Below are 25,492 nucleotides of genomic sequence, written 5' to 3' on the forward strand. Positions count from 1 at the left end.
AGTGGTCTGAGGCATTGGAAAAGTCTAGATGAAGCATTTGGTGTTCGTTGGGTTAATCCAACAGCTGAAACCATGGGGTGTGCAGCCAGCAGAGCAGTGGCATCCTTGGGGACTGGGGGGTCTGTCCCTCCATCAAAGCCTTTGCAGGCTGCTCTCACGACACTCATTCTGTGAAGGATTTTCTGAGACCAGTCAGGATTGGGGGAAAATCTGGTAGTTTAATTTAGGTTCCTGGGGTGTTCAGAATCTGAGCCTTGAATAATTCAACCCTGGAGAGTATGTAGACCAGGCTGTCAGGAAAAGGGTCTTGGAGCTCAACACTCAAAGCTTAGTGGTTACAGCACTGGCCACATACACTGGGGCTGGCAGGTTCCAACATGGCCCGGGTCAGCTAAACCACAGTGCCAACTGCAACAACAAAAATAGCCGGATGTGGTGGTGCCTATGGCTCAAGGAGTAGAGTGCTGGCCCCATATGCCGTGGGTGGCGGGTTCAAGCCTGGCCCTGGCCAAAACTGTAAAAAATAAAACAAGAAATTTTGTTTCTCAAGATGTTGAGAGAACACTAAATTTTTAGACTTGGAAGTACAAGTGGCCCTTGATTTGAGTGGGGGCATGCCCAAAAATAATCATGGGTCAAAAATTTGTTTTCAGCTCCATCAGGTTTTCCTCATGTTGCCCTATCGTGTCATGCGATGGTGTGTGGATATGTGTTGATTTTGCATCATTGTGAAGTTAAACAATTTTAAGGCAATTGTTTTAGTTTCGTCTTCAGAACCCTGAAGCTATGTGTTCAGTGTGTTATGGGCCTATCCTGTGGTCACCGTGTGGTGGGCAGCGTGTCCTGTCCTTTAACTGTGGTCTCTGGTTTTGCCCCAGAGGCTGGCCTTGATGTACCGAATGCAGGTTGCAAATATCGACAAATTTGAAGAGAAGCTTCGAGCAGCTGAAGATGAGCTGAATATTGATGGGAAGGACAGGATCCTGGTCTCCTATAAGCGTGCCGGCTTCTTTGGAAAGTATGCCAGTCACTTTTTTGGCTCTTGAACTAAAGGCTTTGCAGTGTGAGAACATCTTTGCAAACAAAAAATCTCAAATTGTCTTTGCCTACAATTAACTACAGTCCCTTGGAGGAGTGGGCTGGGCACTATGGCTCATGCTTGTAGTCTCAGGACTCTGGGAGGTGTAAGCAGAAGGATCCCTTGAGCTCAGGAGTTTGAGGTTGCTGTGAGCTAGGCTGACCCCACTGCACTCCCCCTGGGATGGCAGAGCAAGACTGTCTTAAAGAAAACAAAAAACAAACAAAAAAACACCTGGCCAGAGCAGAAGCTCCCGCCTGTAATCCTACCACTCTGGGAGGCCAAGGCGGGTGGATTGCCTGAGCTTACAGGTTCAAGACCAGCCTGAGCAAGAGTGAGACCCAGTCTCTAAAAATAGCCAGCCACTGTGGCGGGTGCCTATAGTCCCAGCTACTCAGGAGGCTGAGGCCAGAGAATCACTTGAGACCAAGAGTTTGAGGTTGCTGGGAGCTATGATGCCATGGCACTCTACCCAGGATGACAAAGTGAGACTCTGTCTCAAAAAAAGAAAAAAAAAAAAAATAGCCGGGCGTTGTGGCGGGCGCCTGTAGTCCCAGCTACTCGGGAGGCTGAGGCAAGAGAATCACTTAAGCCCAGGAGTTGGAGGTTGCTGTGAGCTGTGTGAGGCCACGGCACTCTACCGAGGGCCATAAAGTGAGACTCTGTCTCTACAAAAAAAAAAAAAAAAGTGTTCCATTTTGTCTAAACACCTGTAACTCAGCAGTTAGGGCGCCAGCCATGTATACTAGAGCTGCCGGGTTCCAACACGGCCCAGGCCTGCCAAAGTACATGACAACTACAACAAAAAAATAGCCAGGCATTGCGGTGGGCACCTGTAGTCCTACCTACTTGGGAAGCTGAGGCAAGAGAATCGCTTAAACTCAAGAATTGGAGGTTGCTGTGAGTTGTGAGTCTACAGCACTCTACTGAGGGCGACATAGTGAGACTGTCTAAAAAGAAAACCTGGGCAGCACCTGTGGCTCAGTGGGTAGGGCGCCGGCCCCATATACTGAGGGAGGCAGGTTTGAACCTGGCTCTGGTCAAACTGCAACAAAAAATAGCCAGGTGTTGTGGGTGCCTGTAGTCCCAGCTACTCAGAGGCTGAGGCAAGAGAATTGCCTAAGCCCAAGAGTTGGAGGTTGCTGTGAGCTGTGACGTCACTTCACTCTACTGAGGGCGACAAAGTGAGATTCTCTCTCTCAAAAAAAAAAAAAAAAAACCTAACATATGTAGTAATGAATGATATAATTCTGGGAAATTTGGAAATAAGCTCATCCTTCAGTGATGGGGGCAGTTTCCAGGACCTCCTGAGGATGCCAGTACTGGAGGAAGCCAAAGCCCCTGTCTCATACCGTGTAAACACTATGTCGGTGATAGTTACACTATATTAAGGAATAGTGACCAAAAAAAAAAAAAGTACAGATTTAGTTTTTTTCTCCGAATATTCCCAGTTGGTGCTAGGTGAGTCCACAGGTGAGTGCAGACTGTTTGGTCGTTTTCTTTAGTTGGATTGTTTTTGCCTTTTTGTTTTTAGAGGCAGAATCTCACTTTATCACCCTCAGAAGAGTGCCATGGCGTCACAGCTCACAGCAACCTCCAACTCTTAGGCTTAGGTAATTCTCTTGCCTCAGCCTCCCTAGTAGCTGGGACTACAGGCGCCTGCCACAATGCCTGGCTGTTTTTTTTGTTGCAGTTTGGTTGGGGCCAGGTTCAAACCCACCACCTTTGGTATATGGGGCCGGCACCCTACTCACTGAGCCACAGGCGCCACCCTGTGTTTTCTTTTCTTTTCTTTCTCTTTTTTTGCAGTTTTTGTCCGGGGCTGGGTTTGAACCCGCCACCTCCGGCATATGGGGCTGGCTCCCTACCCCTTTGAGCCACAGGCACCGCCCTAGTTGGGTCATTTTTCTGAACTCACCTCATTGTGGGCTTGTCTTCTACAAACACAGAGAACAGAATGGGTGGAAACAGGGATGGAAGGTAGAAGTTCTTGTTTCAGGGTTGAGAGAGAAACAGATGGGTGAGAGCTGTCAGTTAAGGGCCGTGGATCCTGACAGGCCCTTGGGAGCGTACAGTGGTCACCTGTCAGCACCCCAGTGACAAGTCACTTTGCAGAGATGGGGGCATTGTTGTACTGCAGCTTGGTAAGATACAGAATGCCAGTGATGGGCTGCTGGAATGTGAGGCCCAGTGAGTCCTCAGAGCTCACTGTACTCCTGATTCTATTTTAGGTAAATGACAGCAGGACAGAGAGGCAGGGGACAGACCCAGGGTAGTCTCCACTTCATGCTGAGACCCTAGTCCTAGGATTTACTTTGCTACTGCTAGGCTTATTTTACCTTGCTAATTGAAGCTGATAGCTACCTTTTTTGTTGTTTTTTTCAGACAGCCTCACTTGGTTACCATTGGTGGAGTGCTGTGGCATCACAGCTCACAGCAACCTCAATCTCTTGGGCTTAAGCAATTGTCTTGCCTCAGCCTCCCAAATAGCTGGGACTACAGGTGCTCACCACAATGCCTAGGTGTTTTTTTGTTGTAGTTGTAATTGTTGTTTGGCAGGCAAGAGTTGGGTTCGAACCTGCCAACCCCAGTGTATATGGCTGGTACCCTAGCTGCTGAGCTACAGGTGCTGAGCCTCAAAGGATTCTCTTGCCTCAACCTCCCAAGTAGCTGGGACTATAGGCTCCCACTACAACACCCGGCTAATTTTAGAGAGGAGGTCTCACTCTGGCTCTGGCTAGTCTCCAACATGTGAGCTCAGGCAATCCACCCGCCTCAGCCTCCCACGTGCTAGGATTACAGGTGTGAGCCACCACACCTGGCTTGATACCTACTTTTGAAAATGTTTTGAACATTTAAGAACCTGCTTTGTTGGTTACTGTCACAAGGGTTACTTCTAGGACCATAAACAGGCATCCCCAGCAATTACACACATAATCTGATCACTCAGGAAACTTTTAGAAGAGGACAGTCTAGCTCAGTGCCTGTGGCTTAAGCGGCTAAGGCGCCAGCCACATACACCTGAGCTGGTGGGTTCAAATGCATCCCGGGCCCACCAAACAACAATGACGGCTGCAACCAAAAAATAGCTGGGCGTTGTGATGGGCACCTGTAGTCCCAGCTACTTGGGAGGCAGAGGCAAGAGAATTGCTTGAGCCCAGGAGTTGGAAGTTGCTATGAGCTGTGATGCCACAGCACTCTACTGAGGGCTATGGCCTGAGGCTCTGTCTCTGTGGGGGGGGGGCCTCGGGGGAAGAAGAGGACAATCTGTGAGAATTGGGCAAGAGAGCCAGTTTTCATAGCAGTTCTGCTCTACACAGCAGTCTGAGGCTCGGACCCCTCATCTCTGAACCATTGTCAGTGACGGCTCTGGCTTTGCAAGGTGTGTTTGTCAGGCAGTGATGTTTGAGCCATAATGGTCTCTCTTTCTCCCAGCGCTCTCTACGCCCTCGGAATGACAGCGGTGGGCCTGGCCATCCTGTGGTATGTTTTCCGTCTGGCCGGCATGGCGGGAAGGGAAGGCGGATTCAGCGCTTTTGTAAGTCGTACAAATCTGACTTGGTTGAACTTGCTGGACTTGTAGTTTCAGGGTTTTCCTTGTGTTTCTTTCTGCTAAACACTTTTCCATAAACTACAGAATAAGTGTGCAGTGACAACGTCTTGCAAAGACCAACCTGAAGCCATAATTTGGCAGCTCACTGTTCCTTTTGATTGGCTCATTGAGGGTATATAACTTTCTCTCAGGCCCTCTTGTCTGAATTCTAGGGTGACTGAGACAAGTGAGTTTATAGGATAGTTTTTTTTTGTTTTTTGTTTTTTTGTAGAGACAAGAGTCTCACTTTATGGCCCTGGGTAGAGTGCCGTGGCCTCACACAGCTCACAGCAACCTCCAACTCCTGGGCTTAAGCGATTCTCTTGCCTTAGCTGGGACTACAGGCACCTGCCACAACGCCCGGCTATTTTTTTTTTTTTGGTTGCAGTTTGGCCGGGGCTGGGCTTGAACCTGCCACCCTCGGTACATGGGGCCGGCGCCCCACCCACTGAGCCACAGGCGCCGCCCGATAGTTTTTTGTTTTATATTTTTTTGTTTTTTTTTTTGAGACGGAGTCTTACTGTGTTGCCCTCAGTACAGTTCCATGGCATCACAGCTCACAGCAACCTCAAACTCCTGTGCTCAAGCACAGGATTCTCTTGCCTCGGCCCCCCTAGTAGCTGGGACTAACAGGCGCGTACCACAACACCCAGCCATTTTTTTGTTGCAGTTGTTTAGTTGACACTCTACCCAGCCTCTCTAGTAGCTGGAACTACTACTAGGTGCCCCCCACAACGCCCAGCTTTTTTTTTTTTTTTTTGGATCACTGTCACCCTCTGCAGAGTGCTGTGGTCATAGCTCACAGCAACCTCCAGCTCTTGGGCTTAAGCGATCCTTTTGCCTCAGCCTCCGAAGTAGCTGGGACTACAGGCACCTGCCACAACACCGGGCTGTTTTTTGGTTGTAGATGTCGTTGTTTGGCAGGCCCAGGCTGGATTCGAACCTGCTACCTCCGATGTATGTGGCTGGTGCCTTAGCCACTGAGCCACAGGCGCCAAGCCCTGTTTTTTTTTTTTGTTGTTGTTGTTTAGCAGGCCCAGGTCACATTTGAACCCACCAGCCCTGGTGCATGTGACCAGCGCCCTAACCAGTGAACAATGGGTGCCGAGCCTGTAGGCTAGTTTTGTTTTGTTTTGTTTTTTTGGGACAAAGTCCCACTATGTTGACCTAGGTAGAGTGCTATGGCGTCACAGCTCACAGCAACCTCAAACTCTTAGGCTTAATTGATTCTCTTGTCTCAGCCTCCCAAGTAGCTGGGACTATAGGCGAGGATGGTTTTCAATAAGCAGTGGAGAATGACTTTTTTTTTTTAGCCTTATTTTCTCCAACTGGCTAAGAAGCTGAGACATTTTAAAGATTGTCTTTAAAGGAGCAATGTTAAATAAGCATAATCAGCTGTCTGTCATGTGCATTTATACCACGTTTATTTTCTCTGTAGCTTCGCCTCCACTCAGAGTTGGGCCAGGCCGTGGGCATGTCCTGCTCCATCCCTGGAAGTGTCCCTGTGTCACTTCCACTGAGATGAAGAGCATATTTCTTTGTAGCTAAAGACTTCGCTGCTATTTTTAATGGTCCATGGTATTTCATTGTGGGACTGTGCCATATTTTATTCAAGTTTCATAATTTTTAAATGTTTTTGATGTGCTTAAATAATACCATGATGAGGCTTAGCGCCAATAGCTCAGAAATTTACCAAGTTTGAACCCAGCCCGGGCCTGCCAGACAACAATGACAACTACAACAACAACAAAGATTGTGGGGCAGTGCCCATAGCTCAGCGGCTAGGGCGCCAGCCACATATACTGAGGCTGGCGGGTTTGAACCTGGCCCAGGCCTGCTAAACAACAATGACGACAACAACAAAAAAAATAGCCTGGCATTGTGGTGGGTGCCTGTAGTTCCAGCTACTTGGGAGGCTGAGGAAACAGAATCGTTTTAATCCAAGAGTTTGAGGTTGCTGGGAGCTGTGACACCATGGCACTTTACCAAGGGCAACATAGTGAGATTGTCTCCAAAAAAACAAAATAATAATAATACCTTGATGAGTTATACACACAGGCATCTCCCATATGTCTTTCAAAGTGTCGCATCTGACAGCACATGCCCTGTACTAGGAGCCTTCTCTACCCTGCCTGTGGCTCTCCAGAAATTTACCAAGTAACATTTCTAGCAAGACTCCCCAGCACTAGTCACTATTACATCATTTTTACAGTTAGAAAAGGAAATTATATAGTAGTAGGGAAAATCATATGGAATAATACAGTTCATGCAAAAGACATTTAAAAAGTTTGTGTGGGAAGGTTTCCTTTAAGGAAAATTGCTAGACAATTTTCCTACCAATTAATGGCATAAAATAAGCATTTCCCTGTGTGTGCTAAGTGGCCTGTGGGCCGTGTCTGACTTGAGTCGGGTGTTCTCCAGGATAGAGTCTGAGGGGTGGGACTTGAGTCAGCGTCAGTGCTGTGGGCTGAGCCTCCATCATGGAGCAGCTGGTGGGTCTTCTTGCTCTGCAAGAAACACTCAGCTCCTTGTGCTGTTCTCTGTTTTCACAGAATCAGCTAAAAATGGCTCGTTTCACAATTGTGGATGGGAAGATGGGCAAAGGGGTCAGCTTCAAGGATGTGGCAGGAATGCATGAGGCCAAGTTGGAAGTCCGAGAGTTCGTGGACTATCTGAAGGTGAGGCCATGAGGGCCTGGCAGTGGGTGGCAGCCTCTTGCAGGGAGGCCTCCTTAGAGATAGGAATTGCACTCAGTAGGTGTTAAGTGGTGACCCTCCCACGGGGACACCCCCAGCAATGGGTGGCAGCCTCCTTTCTCTCCTGGAGGGATGCCTCCATAGGGATAAGAATTGCACTTATTAGGTGTTGAGTGGTGAGGAATTGCACTTATTAGGTGTTGAGTCCTCCCATGGGGATACCCGTAAGCAATGGCTGCTCAGTGCACAGTGTTCTGCAGAGGAGAAGTTCACACTGGCCTGTGACTAAAGTTCACAGAGGACTGCTGACTGTCCTGTCAACCATCCTAGACACATGGTCTTTGGCAAAGATCCGTGCTTTTCCCAGAACCACTCGAACCACCCCCACCCTTCCTGCGCGTGACTTCCTAATGTCCTCTCTGAAACTGAGTACTCAGTGCCGTGCTGTCTGCTGCCGTCTAGAGCCCGGAGCGCTTCCTGCAGCTTGGCGCCAAGGTCCCAAAGGGGGCGCTGCTGCTGGGACCCCCCGGCTGTGGAAAGACACTGCTGGCCAAGGCGGTGGCCACAGAGGCCCAGGTGCCCTTCTTGGCGATGGCCGGTCCAGAGTTTGTGGAGGTCATTGGAGGTAGGTTCACCTGACCTCTTGTCTGGGAGGATTCTCTCCCCACACACCCTTCCCCAGAGGAAATAGGGGGCACAGAGAAGGGAAGTGAGAGCCTAAGGTAGAGGAAGTGGTGCATCTTGAGATGAATCAGGGCTGAAGAGGGCTGAGGCTGCTGCTGGCCTATGTGCAGGGAGTGGGAGTCCTCTTAGGTTTCATCACTCTTGGGGGCAGCTTGGCCTGGTCCCAGCCCAAGGATTTGTTTTTTGTTGTCCATTTCTTAATACTTTCTGTGTCCACCCAGGTCTTGGTGCTGCCCGTGTGCGGAGCCTCTTTAAAGAAGCCCGGGCCCGGGCCCCCTGCATAGTGTACATTGATGAGATTGATGCCGTGGGCAAGAAGCGCTCGACCACCACAGCCGGATTCTCCAACACGGAGGAGGAACAGACACTCAACCAACTGCTGGTGGAGATGGATGGTCAGTGCCCAAGAGTGACCACTGTTCTGGCTTGCACAGTTTTCTTTTGAATGGAGCTAACCCACTAAAGATGATAGGGCATTGTTTGTCTTTTTTTTTTTTTTGCAGTTTTGGCCAGGGCCGGGTTTGAACCCACCACCTCTGGTATATGAGGCCGGCGCCCTACTCCTTTGAGCCACAGGCACCGCCCAAATAGGCACTGCTATTTTTTGGTTGTAGTTGGCCTGGGCTAAATTCGAACCCACCAGGTCCAGTTGAGCTACAGGCGCCGAACTGGCATTATTTGTCTTTTGAGCTCCTCTTGTAAGTTCTGTTTTCTTTGTGTGGATTTCGTGGTATAGTGTACAAACAATGGTACAGTACAAACCACTCCCAGTGTGCAGATGAGGCATGAAGCACGCTCACAGCGCCATGTAGCCGCTCCCACCGCCTCCAGAGCTTTCTCTTCAGCCCAAACAGAAGCTCTGTTCCCATTAGCCCTTCCCCAGACTTTTGTAACTTCTATTTTATTTTTCTTATTTATTTATGAAACAGAGTGCCAACCTGTTGCCCTGGGTAGCGTGCCATGGCATTGTAGCTCACAGCAATCTGCAACTCTTGGGCTTAAGTGATCCTCTTGTCTCAGACCTCAAGCAGTCCACCCACCTTGGCCTCCCAGAGTGCTGGGATCATAGGCATGAGCCACTGCAACTGGCCTGTAACTTCTATTTTATTTTTTATTTATTTATTTATTTATTTTTGAGACAGAGTCTCACTTGTTGCCCATGGTAGAGTGCCATGGTGTCACAGCTCACAGCCACCTCAAACTCCTGGGCTCAAGTGATCCTCTTGCCGCAGCCTGCTGAGTAGCTGGGACTACAGGCGCCTGGCACGATGTGCAGCTGTTTTAGAGATGGGGTTTCACTCTTTCTCAGGCTGATCTCGAACTCCTGAGCTCAAGGGAATCCTCCTGCCTTGGATTCCCGGAGTACTAGGAATACATATCCAGCCGAAACTTCATTTCTTTTTTTTTTTTTTGAGACAGAGTCTCACTATGTCACCCTGGGTAGAGTGCCGTGGTGTCATAGCTCACAGCAACCTCAAACTCTTGGGCTTAAGCAATTCTCTTGCCTCAGCCTCCCAAGTAGCTGGGACTACAGGTACCCGCCACAACATTTGTTGTTGCAGTTGTTGTTGTTTAGCAGGCCTGGGTGGGTTTGAACCCTCCAGCCTCGGTGCATGTGGCCAGCACTGTAACCACTGTGCTACAGGTGCTGAGCCCAAAACTTCATTTTTAACTTTTCATTTTGAAACAATGTTGGATTTAAAAAAGCATTACAAGGCTGGGTACAGTGGTTCATGTCTATAGTCCTAGCACTGTGGGATTTTGAGGTGGGCAGATTGCTCAAGTTCTTAAGTTCAAGACCAGGCTGAGCAAAAGGGAGACCTCATCTCTACTAAAAATAGAAAAACTGAGGCAAGAAGATCACTTGAGCCCAAGAGTTGGAAATTGCTGTGAGCTGTGATATCACGGCACTCTACCCAGGGCAACAGCTTGAGATTCTGTCTCAAAAAAATTTAAAAGAAAAATAAAAAACAGGGGTGGCGCCTGTGGCTCAACGGGTAGGGCACCGGTCCCATATGCCGGAGGTGGTGGGTTCAAGCCCAGCCCCGGCCAAAAATAAAAAAAAAAAAAAAAAAAGAAAAATAAAAAACAGTCAGATGTTGTGGTGGGTGCCTGTAGTCCCAGCTACTCAGGAGGCTTAGATAAGAGAATCACTTAAGGCTTGGCACCTATGGCTCAAGCGGCTAAGGCGCCAGCCACATACACCTGAGCTGGTGGGTTCAAATCCAGCCCGGGCCTACCAAACAACAATGATGGCTGCAGCCAAAAAAATAGCCGAGTGTTGTGGCGGGCACCTGTAGTCCCAGCTACTTGAGAGGTTGAGGCAAGAGAATCGCTTAAGCCTAGGAGTTGGAGGTTGCTGTGAGCTGTGATGCTACAGCACTCTACCCAGGGCGACAAAAAAAAAAAAAAGAAAAAAGACAATCACTTGAGCTCAAGAGTTTGTTTTGTTTTTGGTAGAGACAGAGTCTCAATTTATCACCCTTGGTAGAGGGCTATGGCATCACAGCTCACAGCAAACTCCAAATCTTCGGCTTAGGTGATTCTCTTGCCTCAGGCTCCCAAGTAGCTGGGACTATAGGTGCCCGCCACAATACCTGGGTATTTTTTGTTGCTGTTTGGCCTGAGCTGGGTTCAAACCCACCACCCTCAGTATATGGGTCCAGCGCCCTACCCACTGAGCCACAGGTGCCGCACCAGGGCTCCCATCTTGGCAGAGAGCTCGGCCCTGGGTCCACCTCCCAGCCTTGAAGGTGGATGGACTGTTTTATAAGCTGAGGGCTCTGCTCATTTAAAACAGGGAAATTCCTGGTAACACCCAAGATAGGCTGCTTTGTGCAGATGCCATGAAGACATTGGCCTCATGTGCCTCACACTCGTCCCTTATTAGCCATTTGGCCAGCTGTCAGCACAGGTGTGCAGGACCGAGGTTTGAATATCCACCTTCTACACTAAGGGGAAGCCTTCAGGGGATAAATTTCTCAGAGAGTTGGTGTCTTCAGATGTGGGGTGAGTGGCTTAGGCTCTGAGGTGTCACTGTGAGAGACACCCCCTCAGAGGTGGGTCTTCCACAGACCCTCCAGAGCCCTCCCCCGGCACCTCAGGTGCTATCAGGGTCCCTGTGTGCTCGCTCACCCCTCTCTGAGCGGGTGTGGATGTGACGCGGCTCTGCCAGGTGGGGAAGCAGAGCCTGCTGCTGCTCAGACAGGGTTGTTAAAATTTGAAAAGGGCCAGGCACAGTGGCTCACGCCTATAATCCCAACACTCTGGAAGGCTGAGGTGTTGGATCGCCTAAGCTCACAACTTGAGCAAGAGTAAGACCCTGTCTCTAAAAAACAGCCAGGCATTGTGGCGGGCGCCTGTAGTCCCAGCTACTTGGGAGGCTGAGACAGGAGGATTGCTTGAGCCCAAGAGTTTGAGGTTGCTGTGAGCTGTAACACCTCGGCAGTCCACCAAGGTGGAGACTCTGTCTCAAAAAAAAAAAAAAAAAAAAACTTGAAAAGAAGCCTGCGAGGTCTTCAGCCACTGTGTGCTGCTTTTCTTTTGAGCATCTTTAAATTGTCTCCTAGGTGGTGTGTGACCTTCAGTGTGGCTTTGACCATTGCTTCTGGAAGTTCCCCAAGGACAAGTGGGTAGTTTAGTGTCCTGAGGAAATCTCAAGGGCACCTTGGATTCTGGCCACAAGGGTCTCGTGACATTGGCAAGTTGAGGTCTGCAGATAGTGCTCAGAAACTTGGCAGTGCCCAGCAGACATGCTCTCTAGTCACAGGCTAGATTGTACACAAGCTCCTAGGTGTTTCTTTAAAGAACGAACCTTTTTTTTTTTTTGCAGTTTTTTGGCCAGGGCCTGGTTTGAACCCGCCACCTCTGGTATATGGGACCATCACCCTACTCCTTGAGCTACAGATGCCACCTTTTTTTTTAGACAGAGTTTTACTTTGTTGCCCTCGCTAGAGTGCTATGGCATCACAGCTCACAGCAACCTCCAACTCCTGGGCTTAGGCGATTCTCTTGCCTCAGCCTCCTGAGTAGCTGGGACTATAGGTGCCTGCTACAACGCTCGGCTATTTTTTTGTTGCAGTTTGGCTGGGGCCAGGTTCAAACCCACCACCCTTGGTATGTGGGGCCGGCGCCATACCCACTGAGCCACAGGTGCCGCCTGAATGAATAACCTTTTATGATGTTCTTTGGACAGGTAGTCTTTTGAAAGTCATCAGATAACTAGTTTGTCTAAAGGCCAGCACTTCAGGTGTCACTGATAATAAAAGTGGGGTGATTTTCACATGTGCACAGCGCTTCTAAAGATGCTTCGTGAAAAGTAGACGTGGCAGGCATGCCCGTGGATTTGCAGAAGAGCCCTGTGGTTTCACACTGAGCCCCTCTTCTCCAAGCTGTGGTTTTGTGATCTGTGAAATGAGGTTCAATGAAGTTAATCCACATAATTTCATCCTTTGATTCTGTGACCTTCTGCATGTTGACCACACACCATTCCAGGTGAATACAGAGGAAACTCAGAGGAGGGGACTCCCCTGCTCCCACTTCCTGGACACACAGCCCTGGGAGTAGCCCCATGCTCTGTGCTTATATTACTTCTTTGTGCACTGTGGACAGAGACTACCTTTTGGGGCAGACTCAAGCCCACCAGGGAGTGTTTGTCCAACAACATTTTCTTCTGAGCCGAATCTGTCTGTATTGTGTTAAAAATAGCAGCTTCCGCCCCTGGATTTGCTCAGGCTTGAGGATCCACTGACTGAGGGCCTCTTGTTGGGTTGGGCCAGCAGCAAGCCAGCCCTTTGTGCAAAGACACAGCTGTGCATTTTGAGCCCTCAGATGTGTGTGAGGCGCCTTTGTTGCCTCTTGGGGAGGAGAGCTCTACTCACTGTGCAGAGGAGGGAACGGATGCTGTATCCATCGTGGGAAAATGCACCCAGGCAAAGAGAAAGCCCAGCATTGTTGTTCAGATGTCAGCCCAGGCACAGAAGCACCCTCAGGATACCAGACCCCTGTGGGAAGGGCCTGATCCAGCCTGGTCTCCTGTCCACAGGGTCTTTGGCAGAAAGAGGGCTTTGCTCTGCAACAGACACTTAGGCCCCGCTTCTGTGTTAGGAAATAGCCTTTGAGTCACATGACCTCTGACAGTATGCAGAGGCTTTCTTGAAGTTACCCCAAATAGTGGGTGTCAGACATGGGGAAGGCTGTGGGGAACATTTCATGGTATTATTCTTTGTTTAAACTTAAAGTAATAAACAGTCTGTGAGCAGCAGTGTTTGCTGTGAGCTTTCTCATGTCTGGGCAGCCCAGTGTAGGGCACTGGTCCCTGGTTCTCCGTGGCCCCCAAGGCTCCAGCACCCTGGAATACACTGATGATTCCCCAGGTGTGTTATCCAAACTGGCAGCATCTGCCCACTTCCACTGGGAGTAGACTAGAGGTGCTGTTTTGGTTGGCTTCACCCAGACCTGGGGTCAGAACTGTGAGATGAGCACTGCCCACCCCCTTTGGACAGAGGTGGCCACTCCCACCTGCTCCATGGTGAGGCCTGTTGGCAACGTTTTGGTAAGAGCAGCTGAGAAAGCATGCAATGAACCTCTGCCCAGCCTAACCCTGTATTCATATGATACATTAATTAATCTATTTTTTTTTTTTTTTTGAGACAGTCTAACTATGTCACCCTTGGTAGAGTGCTCTAGTGTCACAGCTCACAGCAACCTCAGACTCTTGGACTTAAGTGATTCTCTTGCCTCAGCCTCCCAAGTAGCTGGGACTACAGGCGCCCGCTACAGCACCCAGCTGTTTTTTGATTGTGGTTGTCATTGTTGTTTAACTTGCCCCAGCTGGCCTCTAACCCGCCAGCCTTGGTGTATGTGGCTGGTGCCGTAACCACTGTGCTACAGGCACTGAGCCCTTTTTTTTTTTGAGACAGAGTCTCACTCTGTTACCCTAGGTAGAGTGTCGTGGTATCATAACTCACAGCAACCTCAGACTCTTGGGTTCAAGTCATCCTCCTGCTTTAGCCTCCAGAGTAGCTGGGATTACAGATCATAGCTCCCGGCTAGTTCTTTCATTTTAGTAGAGACGGGGTCTCTATTGGTCAGTCTGGTCTCAAACTCCTGAGTTCAGGCAATTCACCCACCTTGGCCTCCCAGTGTGCTGGGATTATAGGCATGAGCCACCACCCAACCTAGAAAGTTCTTTATAGCATGTGATGTCCAGTTAGGGTCTGGTGTCCTGTTTGCTTCGTAAATGCCTTTTTGCAGTTGATTTATTCAATTCAGGGTCCAGTCAAAGTTCACACTTATCTGGGGTCAGTGCTGGTTTCTGAACTCACCTTAAAATTCTCAGGTGAGAAATGGGCCTAAGACCAGACATTAAAGTGTCAGGATGTCAAGTATTGGTGACCACAGCCCTAGTCTTTGAGGGTGAGTGATGCTTGGTACCCTTCTGGGACAGGACCGGTTCTGTCTCCACAGACACCTGGGGACGTTGCCACCATTTGCAGTTGCCACAGCAGGCAAAGGCTTGCTCTTCCTGGCAGTCCTGGTCGGAAGCTCCCAAGGAGGGGCCACTCATGTCCTGCACCTGGTCAGGAGGATGTAGCTTCTCCTTCTTCATTGGCCTCAGGGGAGTGTTTCCCCCTCTCACAGCCTGCAGGGGGAGCATGTGGGGTCTCCCATGTCCAGGTTGCCACTCTAAGGCCTCTGCGTCTGGTCTGTACCTTCAGGAATGGGCACCACAGACCATGTCATCGTCCTGGCCTCCACCAATCGAGCCGACATTTTGGACAGTGCTCTGATGCGGCCAGGCCGGCTTGACCGGCATGTCTTCATCGATCTTCCCACGCTGCAGGTCAGAGTCCGGGTGGGGGGTTTCCTCCCAGGGCTGGGAAGGGGTCAGGACTGGCCCCCTTACTCTAGGTGTGAAGGTGAAGTCCTGCCAGGTGTTGTGGGTGACTTCTGCTGCAGGCTGCTTTGGTGCGGCCGGCCACTTTCTGGAACTCTGCTGCTCTGCTGGCCTGCTGCCTGCAGATGTCACCGCTTGCCCACTGATGGTATTCCTTTCAGCTTTAACCATTTGGGGTTGAAGTGCTGGTCTTGGTAGAGATTTACTTATTTATTTATTTATGTATTTATTTATTCTAAAGCTGTTTTTTTTTCTTGGTTGAGTTTTATAGCAAATTCTTTGAAACCAAATCCAGGAGGAAAAATAATAGGAAATCCCTTTTTTCCTGTGTGCCGTCTCCTGTCTGGAGCCGAAGACAGCCTCAGAATTCTTGTCCTGCTGGCTGTGGGACTGTGGCCGGTGTGGGTGAGGGTGGGAGTCCTATGGCTGGGCCCTCACCCTATGTCCTTCTCTGCCCCAGGGCTCAGGCTCGACTGCCCACCTTCTGGCTGATGGGCCTTTACTGTGGCCCTCAGTGAGCAGGTCTCAGCAGGTGGAGGGCGGTGTGGAGCGAGGGCCCGTGGGGTGGCCTGCTGTGCGGATGTGGCCCTGTCCAGTGGAGTATGAATGCAGTGCGGGAGCCAGAGCTGCTGCTCTGGATGGGGCTGGCTGTCTCGCTGACCACCTGGGAAGCATCTTGTGGCAGGACCTAGAAAGTGCCACATGCCTGGGAAGAGAACAACTTGCAAAGAGACCTTTGCTGTGTATGATGTGCTTTGTTTCCATTTTATTTATTATTTTTCTGTTCATTTTAATTTTTAAAGTGCTACTTGCTGCTTGTTGAGGTAGTTTCTCATACCACTGGTTGTGGCTAATTGTGAGAAACTCTGTCTAAGAACTCACAGTTCTGCCTCCCTGTGAGTCTTGTCTGTAGTCGGCAGGTGGGGTGCGGCCTCTCTTCACACAGACGGGGCCTGCAGCATTAGCCACATAGGAGACCAACCTCATGTCTGCTTCCTTGTCTGTGGCAGGAGAGGCGGGAGATCTTTGAGCAGCACCTGAAGAGTCTGAAGCTGACCCAGGCCAGCACCTTCTACTCCCAGCGCCTAGCAGAGCTAACGCCAGGGTTCAGTGGTATGTCCTCACCTGCACTCAGGCACCAGGCCCTCCTGTGGGGTCACACTGGCCTATTCGTGTAGGAGCGCACCCTGGTCAGTTCAAGCTGGGGGGCCCGGACGCCTGTGAGACTGAGAGATAGAAGCCTGGCATGTCACTGCTGCCTCCTCGTGTGTGCGAGTCCACAAGGCAGCTCTGTGGCACAGTGATGTCCCCATGGGGGTGCTGCTTTCCCGGCACGTGTGCCCTCTGCCCACATCCTGGGGGACGTCACTCAGGGCCTGCCCCCTTCACTGGGGTCTCACACCCCACATGGCTGCTGCATCCTCTTCCTATCCCGACCCCCACCTCCACTCTATGTCCCTCACAGTCCTGGCCTTCAGTCAGCAGGAAGGGCATTTCTGTATAGCTCTCATTTTAAAGGTTAATGTAAATAAAAGTTCCATTTGCTATGATAACATACCTTCCTTTCTTTTTTTTTGTTTTTTTTTTTGTTTTTTTTTTTTTTGAGGTGACATCTCACTCACTCTTCCCCCAGGCTAGAGTGCACTGGAGTCAGCCCAGCTCACAGCAACCTCAGACTCTCAGGCTCAGTGATCCTCCTGCCTCACCCTCGAGTAGCTGGGACTATAGGTGTGAGCTACCACGCCTGGCCATATCTTCCCTTTTGATTTTTTTTTGAGATAGTCTCATTTTGTAGCCCTTGGTCGAGTGCCATAGCATCACAGCTCACAGCAACCTCCTGCTCTTGGGCTTAGGCGATTCTCTTGCCTCAGCCTCCCGAGAGCTGGGACTACAGGCACCTGCCATAATGCCCGGCTATTTTTTTTGTTGTTGTTGTTGCAGTTTGGCCAGGGCCCCGTTTGAACCTGCCACCCTCAGTATATGGGACTAGTGCCCTACTCATTGAGCCACAGGTGCCGCCCCCTTTTGATTATTTTTTAAGATCTTTAACAGAATCTTGTGGCTTCTAGAGACCCTTTAATCTCTTATCCATCAATGCTCATATGGAATACAACGTGGAGCAAACTCCAGGAGGGACCTAGGGGCATGTGGTGTGCCACCTGCCTAGGAGCTCTTGGCGTGGCGCCTGTCAGAGCCACTCCCAGAAAGGAGACGCACCTTGCTAGCTCATGTCTGTGACATGGCTTCAGTTCGACACAGCACAAGGAGAGGCTGCTTCCCAACCTCTGCTTCCTAATGAAATGTTTTTTTTTTTTCTTTTTGAGACAGCTCCTCACTGCGCTGCCCAGACCAGCCCCAAACTGCTGCCTTAAGCCATTCTCCCACCTCAGCCTCCCAAGTCACTGGGACTACAGGCATGCCCTACCACATCCAGCTAATTGTATAATTTTTAGAGAGATAGGGTCTAGCCCTTGCTCAGGCTGGTCTTAAACTCCTGAGCTCTGGCTTGGCGCCTATGGCCTTGCCACATTCACCTGAGCTGGTAGGTTCAAATCCAGCCTGGGCCCGCCAAACAACAGTGTCGGCTGCAACAAAAAAATGGCTAGGCGTTGTGGCTGGTGCCTGTAGTCTAAGCTACTTGGGAGGCAGAGGCAGGAGAATGGCTTGAGCCCAGGAGTTGGAGGTTGCTGTGAGCTGTGATGCCATGGCACTGTACCCAGGGTGACAGCTTAAAGCTTTATCTAAAAAAAAAAAAGAAACTTGAGCTCAAGAGATCCTTCTGCCTCGGCCTCCCACAGCACTAGAATTACAGGCAGAAGCCACTGTGCCCAGTCACTTTCCTCCTCCTTAAAGCCTGATAGAGCAAAATGCCTCCCCCATTCCCCACTCACCTGACTTTGTGTCAACAGGTGCAGACATCGCCAACATCTGTAATGAGGCTGCGCTGCATGCGGCACGGGAGGGGCATACGTCCGTCCACACCTTCAACTTTGAGTACGCTGTGGAGCGCGTCCTCGCCGGTATGAGCACCTTCCCCTCTGTCAAGGCCTTGTGCTTGGGAGAGCGTGAACCCCAGAAGAATCCGCCTAGACACCAGTCTCCCCAAATAAAATTAGAGGTGAAGTAGATGGAACTACATCCAGCCTTAAGCATGGTATGATTTAGGAACAAGGCAAAGAATTGTCAGGGAAGAGGGGAAACACACAAAGTATTTCAATTTCTTTTTTTTTGTAGAGACAGAGTCTCACTTTATCGCCCTTGGTAGAGTGCCATGGCATGACACAGCTCATAGCAACTTCCAACTCCTGGGCTTAGGCGATTCTCTTGCCTCAGCCTCCGGGAGTAGCTGGGACTATAGGCACCCACCACAACGCCCGGCTATTTTTTTGTTGCAGTTTGGCCGGGGCCGGGTTTGAACCCGCCACCCTCGGTATATGGGGCCGGCGCCCTATCCACTGAGCCACATTCTCAGCCTAGTATTTCAATTTCTTATGAGTCAGATCTTTACAGCATAACTTAACTTTTCCTTGGCTTGAAATGCTGCACGTTTCCCTAAGAGCACACATGCTTTCAGCAGAAATGTAGAAATATAGACAAGCCCAGGTATGATGGTCCTCAGGCCAGCAGCTATCCCTATGGTGCCTGAGAGCTGACCACCAAGTGGACAATGCCCAGAGCTGCATTTTCTGGTAGGTTGAGGCTGCTGCCACCCACAGGCCTGCAAGGGTGTCTGTGCCATCAGAGTCCTGTGTCTGGTGTTCCTCCACCTCTACAGAAGCCCATCGCCCTATTCAGGAATGAGGGGATGAGTTTTTTGTGGTGGGAGAACAGGGCAGCCTCTGGCAGTGCCTCACCAGAGCTTTTGAAGATGGGGCCTGTGGATGTCTGTGAGGGCAGGACTCAACTGAGACCAAGATGTGAAACTTCTGCAGCCACGCTGGGCAGCACCCATATCTCTCTTCTCATTGGTTCAGGGCTCAGAGCAGCTGCAACATTCTCAGACAGACTGAAGACAGGGAGCTGCTTGTTCTTTCTCACAGATGTTAAGAAGCCTTTATAAGCTGTCCCTGGTCCCAGGGCTGCAGCTCCAGACAGCAGCTGGTCCCTGAGGGAGATGAGGCACCTGGGGAGGGGCAGCTGTTGGGCAAAGTGCAGCCCACGCAGGCACCTGGCTAGAGAGGACTGAGGCTGCCTTGCGTCTTTTTTTTTTGTTTTTTGTTTTTTGTAGAGACAGAGTCTCACTTTATGGCCCTCTGTAGAGTGCTGTGGCCTCACACAGCTCACAGCAACCTCCAACTCCTGGGCTTAAGTGATTCTCTTGCCTCAGCCTCCCGAGTAGCTGGGACTACAGGCGCCCGCCACAACTCCCGGCTATTTTTTGGTTGCAGTTTGGCCAGGGCTGGGTTTGAACCCGCCACCCTCGGTATATGGGGCTGGCGCCTTACCGACTGAGCCACAGGCGCCGCCCGTCTTTTTTTTTTTTTTTTAGAGACAGAGTCTTACTTTGTTGCCCTTGGTAGAGTGCCGTTGCATCACAGCTCACAGCAATCTCAAACTCCTGGGCTCACGTGATTCTCTTCCCTCAGCCTCCCAAGTAGCTGGTACTACAGGCACCTGCCGCAGATGGAGGGCGCAAGTTCCATCCTGGCCATTTTTCGGTTGTAGCTGTCATTGTTGTTTGGCAGGCCCAGGCTGGATTTGAACCTGCCAGCTCTGGTGTATGTGGTTGGCACCTTAGCTGCTTGAGCTACAGGCACCAAGCCTAAAAGTTTGTTCTTGTATAAGCATTTATTTTGATGTGGAAATTTATAATTTTTTTTTTTTTTTTTTTTTGTAGAGACAGAGTCTCACTGTACCACCCTCGGGTAGAGTGCCGTGGCGTCACACGGCTCACAGCAACCTCTAACTCTTGGGCTCACGCGATTCTCTTGCCTCAGTCTCCCAAGCAGCTGGGACTACAGGCGCCCGCCACAACGCCCGGCTATTTTTTTGTTGCAGTTTGGCCGGGGCTGGGTTTGAACCCGCCACCCTCAGCATATGGGGCCGGCGCCCTACTCACTGAGCCATAGGCGCCGCCCGGAAATTTATAATTTTTTGATAACATCACAGCCAAAAAGATTGAGTGGGAACTATAACCCCATTAAAGCAATACAGGATGGGCGGCGCCTGTGGGTAGGGCACCGGCCCCATATACTGAGGATGGCGGGTTCAAACCTGACCTCAGCCAAACTGCAACAAAAAAATAGCCAGGCGTTATGGCAGGCACCTGTAGTCCCAGCTACTCGGGAGGCTGAAGCAAGAGAATCACCTAAGCCCAAGAGCTAGAGGTTCTTGTGAGCTGTAACGCCACGGCACTCTACCGAGGGCGACAAAATAAAACTTTGTCTCTAAAGAAAAAAAAAAAAGCAATACAGGACACTGTCTTTTGTGGGTGCTGTGCTGGTCCCTGGTGTGGACTCCTGAGTGTGTGGATACCCCCAGCTACACCGGGGCCTTAGAGGGAGAGCTGGACATGGGGTTTGTGGTATGCCTTTCCTGCCTTGGCCTCCCAACATGTACTTTCACAGGGTACTTCCTCTTTACCTGGTGGAAGGCCTAATGCCTGGATGACCCATGACCATGGTCCCTCACATGGGAACAGCTTATTCTGACAGATGCCCTCGTGGCTCTGGTCTGACCGATGTCCAGGTGATGCCTGCCTGACCAGCCCCCTGGCACTGAGAGCCTGATGTGTGCTCCTGCAGTGTCCCTAGGAAAACCTAGCCTGGGCAGCCTCTGGCCCTTCAGATGGAAGGCGCAAGTTCCATATACCACCATGGTGGGAAGTGGCTTTAAAGACTCATTTTACTCTTAGGTCCTGAGCAGGGAAGGCGCTGTGAATCAGGAGGGCATCCTCTGTTCCAGGTCAGCAGGCAGAAGTGAAGAGAAGGTGGGGGAGAGGAGAGAGAGAAGCTGCTAAGTTCTCACCTGTCTTAGTCTCTTAGGTGGGGCTCTCCTTCCAATGGCCGAGCAGCAGCCTTTGCCACATCCCCCCCGTGTGCTGGGCTAGTCCTTCCTCCTGTGTGGAGGAAATCCTGCCTGACTAGTCCCTGCTGGAAAGACAAGTTTGTCCCCAGGCAGAACCCCTCTTGTAACATTTGCAGTCTTACGGCTTACATAGTCCTTTGGGTCAGCTCTGTCTGCCAGGGCCCATGTGCCTCAGGACTTAGACTTAGGGGAGTGGTGGTGGGAGATTCTGCTTATACAGTAGACCAAGTGCTCTGAAGCTAGAGTGTATTTAAGTTGCATAAAGGTATTTTGGCCGAGCATGGGAGCTCACACCTGTGATTACAGCATGCTGGGAGGCCAAGGCAGGAAAACCGACTGAGGCCAGGAGTTTGAGACCAGCCTTGGCAACATAGCAGAACCCTACTCCAAAAAAAAGAAAAAGGAAAAAGAGATATTTGGACAGTGAATGAAATCTAACTAGTAATTTTAACACGGAAAATTTTCTTTCACTGTAGCCTCAACCTCCTGGGCTCAGGTGATCCTCCTGCCTCAGCCTCCCCAGGTAACTGGGACTACAGGCATGTGCTATAATGCCCAGCTAATTTTTAAATTTTTTGTAGAGATAGGGTCTTATTGTGTTTGAAAAGGGGAAATACAATGTAAAGACTTGTCAATGAGGTGAGAAGTGATTGATGTTTTTAAAAATTAGCAGCCGTAGCTCAGTGGTTATGGCGCTGGCCACATGCAGCAGGACTGCTGGGATTGAACCCGGACTGGGCCTGCTAAACAACAACAGCAGCAAAAAAAAATTGCTAGGTGTTGTGGTGAGCACCTGTAGTCTCAGCTACTTCGGAGGCTGAGGCAAGAGAATTGCTTAAGCCCAAGAATTTTAGGTTGCTATGAGCTGTGACTCTACGGCACCCTACCGAGGGCAACATAATAAGACTCTGTCTCCAAAAAAAAAAAAAAAAGTAAATGGTTAAAAAAAAAAAGTGAAGTGTTTGTATATATATATGTATGTATATACATGGTGGCCATAATGTTCATGTGCAATTTAAAATTGCACACGAAATTTATAGCCACTCTACGTGTATTTTTTTTTTTTTTTTTTTTTAAGAGGCAGAGTCTCACTTTATTGCCTTCGGTAGAGTGCTGTGGCATCACAGCAACCTCCAACTCCTGGGCTTAGGCGATTCTCTTGCCTCAGCCTCCTGAGTAGCTGGGACTACAGCACCTGCTACAATACCTGATTTTTTTTTGTTGCAGTTTGGCTGGGGCTGGGTTCGAACCTGCTACCCTCAGTATATGGGGCCGGCGGCCTACCCACTGAGCCACAGGCACCACCCATATTTTTATATATTTTATTTCTGGTTAGAATATGTGAGTGGAAGAGAGGCAGTCAACTTGTACAGGGGCGAAGGGAGCTGTAAAGTTATGAGGCTGCAGCTGCTGCTGCTAGTTCTGAGGGGCAAGTAAAAGGAGACCCCCCATCCTGTTAGTGACAAACTCAGAAGCCAGCAGTGACCTCCCACTCAACCCAACCTCCCCTGCAACCCAAACGGGGAGAGGGGGTGGCTTCTAGAGATGGTGCTATTGTTCCTAGACCTGCAGGAGCTGTGCTGATGATTCTGCCATGTATAGTAACAAAAGTACAACCTCCTTCCACATCTCTTCTGCCTGAAGAGCTTCCCTGTGCACTGGGATAAAAGGTGCTGGTTGTAAAGCTGGGAGAGCTCCAGGAAGTGACCCTGCAGAGGGGGCCTGCTCGGTGCGGGGTGAGAATGGCATGTGGTGCCTGGGCCCATCCTTGGCTTCCTTTTCAGGGACTGCCAAAAAGAGCAAGATCCTGTCCCAGGAGGAGCAGAAAGTGGTTGCGTTCCACGAGTCAGGCCATGCCCTGGTAGGCTGGCTCCTGGAGCACACGGAGGCAGTGATGAAGGTGGGTCCTGCAGAGCCGGCCGGGGGAGAGAAAAGCCGGGACAGTGGGCAGAAGCCAGGAAGCAGGACGCAGGGCTGGGGTGTGTGCCTCTTGTCTGAGCCTCCTGTCCTGAGCCTCAGTTTCAGTTACACGTGATAATTGGGAGGTTACAGCATCCTGGGAGTGAAGAGTTGCAGTGTGCTAGCCACTCCCAACTAACTCCTATTACTGAGGAGTGAATTAAGAACACTTTTGGTTTTTGGTTTGTTTTTTGAGACAGTCTCACAGAATCACTCTGAGTAGAGTGTCCTTGGTGTCATCATAGCTCATAGCAACCTCAGACTCCTGGATTCAAGCAATCCTGCTTCTGTCTCCTGAATACCTGGGAGGGACTATAGGCACCCATCACTCCCAGCTAGTTTTTCTGTTTTTAATAGAGATAGGGTCTTGCTCTTGCTCAGGCTGGTCTTGAATTTTTTTTTTTTGTAGAGACCATACCGCCCTCGGGTAGAGTGCCGTGGCGTCACACGGCTCACAGCAACCTCTAACTCTTGGGCTTACACAATTCTCTTGCCTCAGCCTCCCGAGCAGCTGGGATTACAGGCACCCGCCACAACGCCCAGCTATTTTTTGTTGTTGTTGTTGCAGTTTGGCCGGGTCTGGGTTTGAACCCGCCACCCTCGGCATATGGCGCTGGCACCCTATGGTCTTGAATTTTTGAGTGCAAGTGAGCCTCCTGCCTCAGCCTCCCAGATGTTGGGATTGCAGGCATGAGCAGCTCTTGACTTAAGAAATGCTTTTTTTTTTTTTTTTTTTTTTTTTTGAGATAAAGAGTCTCACTTTGTTGCCCTTGGTAGAGTGCCTGGCATCACAGCTCACAGCAACTTCCAACTCCTGGGCTTAGGTGATTCTCTTGCCTTAGCCTCCCAAGTAGCTGGAACTACAGGCCCCCGCCACACGCCCGGCTATTTTTTTGCTATAGTTTGGCTGGGTTTGAACTTGCCACCCTTGGTATATGGGGCCAGCGCCCTACTCACTGAACCACAGACGCCCCAGGAAATGCATTTTTTTTTTTTTTTTTTTTTTTTTTAGAGACAGTCTCACTGTACCGCCCTGGAGTAGAGTGCTGTGGTGTCACACGGCTCACAGCAACCTCCAGCTCTTGGGCTTACGTGATTCTCTTGCCTCAGCCTCCCGAGCAGCTGGGACTACAGGCGCCTGCCACAACGCCCGGCTATTTTTTTGTTGTTGCATTTTGAACCCGCCACCCTCAGTATATGGGGCTGGCGTCCAACCAGGAAATGCATTTTTAAAAGACTACCTTTATTTACATAATGTCAACCAAAAATTTATTCTTATTAAATAGTAATATCATAAATAGCTTCCAAAAAATGTGTGGGGTCCAAGACCCCAAGACCCTGCGTGAGCCAGAGACACGACCATACAGGATGTGTGTGTAGCACATCACAGTGGCCGGTCCAGGGCTGCCCTACACTCCCTCCTCACTGTGGAGCACCCATGCACATGGCCTAGCAAGCGGCCAGCTTCGGATACCAGTGTCCATTACTGGTTTTCAAGGGTGCCAGGCATAGCAGGGGATTGTTAGTCTGGTGATGCTTGGGACTCCTGCTCGTCAGGGCTGCCCCTTTCTGTGTGTACAGGAGGGCTGGAGGCTGTGTCCCGGGACAAGGTGCTGCTTTTGATGGGTGTGCTCAGCTGCCCCTGGTGCAGTTGGGGCCGAGCCCTGCAGAAGGGAGCAGATGCTGGTTTGGCCTTCACATTTATGGAACACCAAAAATCTTGATAATGAAGATAAATAGTATTTTAACACAGCAACTCAAAAATATAATGCAGAAAAATCCTTGATGAACAAAATACCAATTTTAAATATCTTTTTTTTTTTTCTTTGAGACAGTCTCAAGCTGACTCCCTGGGTAGAGTGCCATGACCACAGCTCACAGCAACCCCTAACTCTTGAGCTTAAGCAATTCTCTTGCCTCGGCCTCCAAGTCGCTGGGACTACAGGCACCTGCCACAATGCCCTGCTGTTTTTGTTGTTGTTTTAGCTGTCCCGGGCCAGGTCCCGCTAGCCTGGGTGTATGTGGCCGGCGCCTATCCACTGAGCTATGAGCGCCATCCATTTTTAAATTTCTTTGTTGCTGGCGGTGCCTGTTGCTCAGTGGGTAGGGCACCAGCCACATACACCCAGGCTGGCAGGTTCGATCCCAGCCCGGAACTGCTAAACAACAGTGACAAGTGCAACCAAAAAATAGCCAGGCACTGTGGCAGGCGCCTGTAGTCCCAGCTACTTGGGAGGCTGAGGCCAAGAGAATCGCTTAAGCCCAATAGTTTGAGGTTGCTGTGAGCTGTGACGCCACAGCACTTTACCAAGGGCAACATAGGGAAACTCTACCTCAACAAAAAATCTTAAGGCTCAGTATTCTGCTAGAGAAAGATTGTGAAGTGACTGTTACTGATTCAGTGGTTTCTGTGATCATCACTATAGCAGCTGTTATTTCTAGCCTGTTAGGGGTTAATTTAACTAGTTTGAGATTTAAAATTAAATTTCCTCTTGGGATTTTTTTTTTTTTTTTTCAGTTTTTGGCCAGGGCCGAATTTGAACCTATCACCTCTGATT

General features: G+C 50.1%; 1 protein-coding gene across 3 annotated transcripts in view; it reads left to right on the forward strand.

The window, feature by feature from the left end:
* SPG7 (SPG7 matrix AAA peptidase subunit, paraplegin) overlaps positions 1-25,492 on the forward strand; it is a 48,485-nt gene that overhangs the window by 15,363 nt on the left and 7,630 nt on the right. For 2 of the 3 annotated variants that reach the window (XR_008373239.1, XM_053555417.1), the window contains exons 5-13: positions 879-1,018; positions 4,514-4,616; positions 7,223-7,348; positions 7,829-7,991; positions 8,272-8,445; positions 14,770-14,894; positions 15,959-16,061; positions 17,858-17,968; positions 22,760-22,875. Coding sequence is in view for 2 of the 3 variants with exons in the window: in XM_053555417.1 (XP_053411392.1) it covers positions 879-1,018; positions 4,514-4,616; positions 7,223-7,348; positions 7,829-7,991; positions 8,272-8,445; positions 14,770-14,894; positions 15,959-16,061; positions 17,858-17,968; positions 22,760-22,875 (1,161 nt within the window). In the remaining variant the exon portion in view is untranslated. The remainder of the gene's footprint in view (positions 1-878; positions 1,019-4,513; positions 4,617-7,222; positions 7,349-7,828; positions 7,992-8,271; positions 8,446-14,769; positions 14,895-15,958; positions 16,062-17,857; positions 17,969-22,759; positions 22,876-25,492) is intronic. The other variant, XM_053555426.1, reaches the window with a different exon arrangement.

The sequence above is a fragment of the Nycticebus coucang genome, chromosome 2 (assembly GCF_027406575.1).
Source record: "Nycticebus coucang isolate mNycCou1 chromosome 2, mNycCou1.pri, whole genome shotgun sequence".
Classification (NCBI taxonomy): domain Eukaryota; kingdom Metazoa; phylum Chordata; class Mammalia; order Primates; family Lorisidae; genus Nycticebus; species Nycticebus coucang.